Here is a 3,814-nt window from a genome sequence, read left to right on the forward strand (position 1 = left end):
AGTTTATGAGAGGCAAAAAAGCATGATTCAAACGGTGACTATATTGTTTCTATCTTTCTTATCATGACATAGCAACAAAAATGCACATTTTGTGGCAGACTTGAGTTTTTGATGACGAATAGTCTCCAATGAGTAGATATCAACATAACACCACATCGTCTTCTTCACTATGAGTTTTCTCGGATCAATAATAGCACATTCAGATTTATATCATCTGACTCTGTTACAGCAGGATATTAACTAACAGGTGCCGTATCTACATAATATTCTACAGATTAGTATAAATTATTAGATGAGAATTTAATTTTTTTATAACTGATACATCACCATCCAACCAATATGTTAGATATTAACTTGTAAATATTTTAATATATTACCATAATGTGGCAGGACTAACATCCTCATCATTCGTCAAAAAAAAAAAGGGAAAATAAAGTTGAAGCAAGATTGCAACTCTCATGAAACTTTGTGGTAGACAATCACATGGGTACTTATTTGGCTTATTAGTAGCATTTGCTGCGTGCTTTCCATAAGAAAGATGCTGGTCCAACCATTACCAATAGCCACAGTACAGATTTGTGTCAGCAACATTTAATATCCATAGTATCATTCAAAGTTGAGAAGAGATTGGTAACAAGCCACATTTGCATGCTGTAAAACGTAAGATAAAGCTTATCCCAATCTTGTCAGATTGATGCTTCATGTTTTTCACGTTAGCCGCCCCCCAGTTTTCTTCCATGCATGCGACAAAGCTAGTGATCGAGACGACTCGTCTGTCCAGGTTCTCTTTGTTTCGTCCGTGGATGCATCTGTCAACAGAATAATAGTGAGATATCATTAGGTTGTCAAGTGTTACTAAACCTCTTCATTATCAATCTTGTGGAGAAGGCATATTGACATTTAATAGGGTAAGGACGTTGTCATCTGAAAAACGTGAGCGGTGGAAGAGAAGACAAAGTCTTCATCAAAGGACGAAGTACTACTAAAATGGCGACAACATGGTGAGGGCTAATCCATTGTCTTCGTAAACGTTTCCATGTTTCCACCGGGTTTCAGCATCTGTTCATGCACACTCGATCTCTATATAAGAAGAAGCGCACTGCGATCACATAACCTGCACCGATTCCTCCTGTATCTCCGAGCATGAGGAACTCTAGAATTCCATTCCAATGGCTGAGTGCTCCACTAGCCCTCCTCGTCGTCCTCCAATCACATGTCATGGCAACGGAAGCAAGTGGTGTTGGTGAGTGGCCTTCTAAGACCATGCTTTAGGTCTCATGTAAATTTAGGCCTCTTTGACTGAGTCATCTCGTTTTACTGGTAGGAGCTGATTGGGAGTACAGCTACGATCCATGTAGCGAGCTCGGACCTCAACACTGGGGAGACCTTCATGAAGAATGGGAGACGTGCAAAACTGGAGAACAACAATCACCCATTTCGATTAAACCAAGCAATATCATCGTCAGCACATCACTGGGGAGCTTGAGAACAAATTACGGCACCAGACCTGCTTTCTTGCAGAACAAGGGGCATGAGATCCTGGTAATCGAGAAACAGAGTCCGGAATGCCCTCATGTCTTGGCTTTAACAGTACTGAATCCTACGTCTCTGTGATGTTGCATGCGTGTCAGGTGAATTGGACGTGGTCGCCAGGAGATCTTGTGATCGGCGAGAAGACATTCCATCTCCGGCAGTGCCACTGGCACTCACCGTCCGAGCATGAACTCTATGGCAAAAGGTTCGAACTACAAAGTTTATTGCTACTTGTAGATCCAGCGATCGGCAAGCTCAACTTCTAGTTTTGTCGACAGGTATCCCTTGGAGTTGCACATGGTGCACACTACTCCGGAGGGAGAAATAACAGTCATTGGCATGTTGTACGAGTTTGGTCCATTTGCCGATCCCCTCTTGCACCAGGTTCGCATTCCCCACCAATGGCCTGACTTGAATATTTCTCTCTCGTCAGCTGCTGGACTAACTCTTTCCCCTCTTTCTCCTTTCGGTTTCTTTTGGCACAGTTGTCGGAGGGCCTAATAGCTCTCCAGAGTCAGGACAACGTGTATGTGGGGACTATCCGTCCACCTCTTATAGGTGCGAGAGAACCATACTTCAGGTACAGTGGCTCTTTGACAACCCCACCTTGCGGTGAGCCTGTTATATGGACGGTGATGAAAGAGGTACGCGTGTGCCTACCGCCACTCCTTTACCATCTCCTCATGGAAGTCGAATGATCATTCTCCGAATCGTATGGTGTTGTTTAGGTGAAGAGCGTAACGGAGAGTCAACTGGCGTCGCTGAGGATTCCCGTGCATGATGTACGTGTGGTGTTTGATCTTTTTCCCATGCATTAGATGAAGCGTTTTGTTTCTTGCATTGCCTAACCATCGTCTTCCTTGAACCCTCGTTCTCGCAGAAGGACAACGCAAGACCAGTTCAGCCCATCAAAGGACGCAACGTGTACAAGTACGAGCCGCCGCACGAAGACCATGCCAGCTCTTAAAGCGAAACTGTGGATGAGCACCGCCGACGACGCACACTTCCATGCCTGAAAAGGATGATGAAATGGGGTTGCTACTTCTGCTATGTATATTGCTGGGGTAGAAGCCATCTATCTACCAGTAAAAAATAGTTCGTCACACCTACTATGTAATATGCCAATGTCCGTTGTCTGGAAATAAATGGTACATCACGTTTGATTACCTAATAAGCTTGTTTTTTTTCTTTGGGAAATTAAAGATCAAATACAGCCAAGAGAGATGTGTTTCTTATGGGAAACACACTGAGCGTCACTAGAAATCAGATCTTTGGATCACGAGAGCTGTACTAGAAAGAACTTTTTCTTGGGAACCGAGGCTGCAGGCTTTTACCTCCTCCGACCAAGTCTTTTGTAGCTACAGTGAGCTGCTGAGACTGGACACACGCCCTACAAATCCACTGTCTAATTTTGATGGAGGTGAGAGATAGAATACGAAACTTGAGGAAGAAACCAGATCAGATTTGTGGGACGTGTTCAACGAAGTCATATCCTTCCATCAATAATTGGTATCATGTTCATGGCATCTACAAATATTTGAATCAATCTTGTTTATGGACAAGACCATAATTTGTCTGTCTTCATTGGCAGAGAAAAATGAGTAGGACCGAGCATGTTTTATCTGACAACTTCTCATGAAGAATATAAAGTAAATACATGATTAGCAGAACAACAAGGAATTAGCAAAAACAAATAAGTAAATACATCATTACCGGACCATCATCCATTGGTCCGGTAATGATGTATTTGTGTGGACACTGATTGTAATACTATTATAGCATGTTGATGAATGTCTGTTATTTTTTATATTTCAATAAATATGTAATTTGAGAGTGTTAGTAGATGCAAAATATAAACTATTTCTGAGTAAGATTGATGTAAATTGGAGATCTTGGTATTTTGTAATGCAGTATTACTCTGAATGATACAAGTAGTTTCATATACAGTACTTCCAGTGGTCAGTCTCTTATTGGAAAATCTTGTTATCTTCTTTAACATATTATATCATTAGCATGTCAAATCAAAATCATCATATTGGTTTTAATTTAATTATTGGGCATATATCTGGATATATCTCTAGAGGGGTTGAAAGTCACCAAGCTAATTATGTGAAAGCTGCATCAAGTTTAGGAAAACTAAAGAAACGTATTTATGAAAAACAAGAGAACTAGATAGCTAGCATCAATATGTAAATTTTGAATATTTAAGTTTCTCATGGAAAAGCAATGATTGTGAAATCTAGATGCTTATTCAGGTTTAACTTGTTAAAAGGTCATCATA

General features: G+C 41.0%; 1 protein-coding gene across 1 annotated transcript; it reads left to right on the forward strand.

Moving 5' to 3' along the window:
• Positions 1-1,030: 1,030 nt before the first annotated feature.
• On the forward strand, positions 1,031-2,699 carry LOC135588996 (carbonic anhydrase Nec1-like). The gene is made up of 7 exons (XM_065081322.1): positions 1,031-1,243; positions 1,325-1,542; positions 1,632-1,738; positions 1,812-1,917; positions 2,019-2,177; positions 2,262-2,315; positions 2,414-2,699. The coding sequence occupies exons 1-7, from the start codon at positions 1,144-1,146 to the stop codon at positions 2,498-2,500; spliced, it is 831 nt and encodes a 276-aa protein (XP_064937394.1). The 5' UTR covers positions 1,031-1,143; the 3' UTR covers positions 2,501-2,699.
• Positions 2,700-3,814: the final 1,115 nt, after the last annotated feature.

The sequence above is a fragment of the Musa acuminata genome, chromosome BXJ1-8 (genome assembly GCF_036884655.1).
Source record: "Musa acuminata AAA Group cultivar baxijiao chromosome BXJ1-8, Cavendish_Baxijiao_AAA, whole genome shotgun sequence".
In the NCBI taxonomy this organism is placed as follows: domain Eukaryota; kingdom Viridiplantae; phylum Streptophyta; class Magnoliopsida; order Zingiberales; family Musaceae; genus Musa; species Musa acuminata.

What these genes read in the sequence shown, in the direction of transcription:
- LOC135588996 (XM_065081322.1), top strand. Translation starts at nt 1,144, where the DNA reads ATGAGGAACTCTAGAATTCCATTCCAATGGCTGAGTGCTCCACTAGCC. An exon ending in AACGGAAGCAAGTGGTGTTG is followed by an intron (nt 1,244 to 1,324) that starts GTGAGTGGCCTT and finishes TTTTACTGGTAG; the next exon opens with GAGCTGATTGGGAGTACAGC. An exon ending in CATGAACTCTATGGCAAAAG is followed by an intron (nt 1,739 to 1,811) that starts GTTCGAACTACA and finishes TTTTGTCGACAG; the next exon opens with GTATCCCTTGGAGTTGCACA.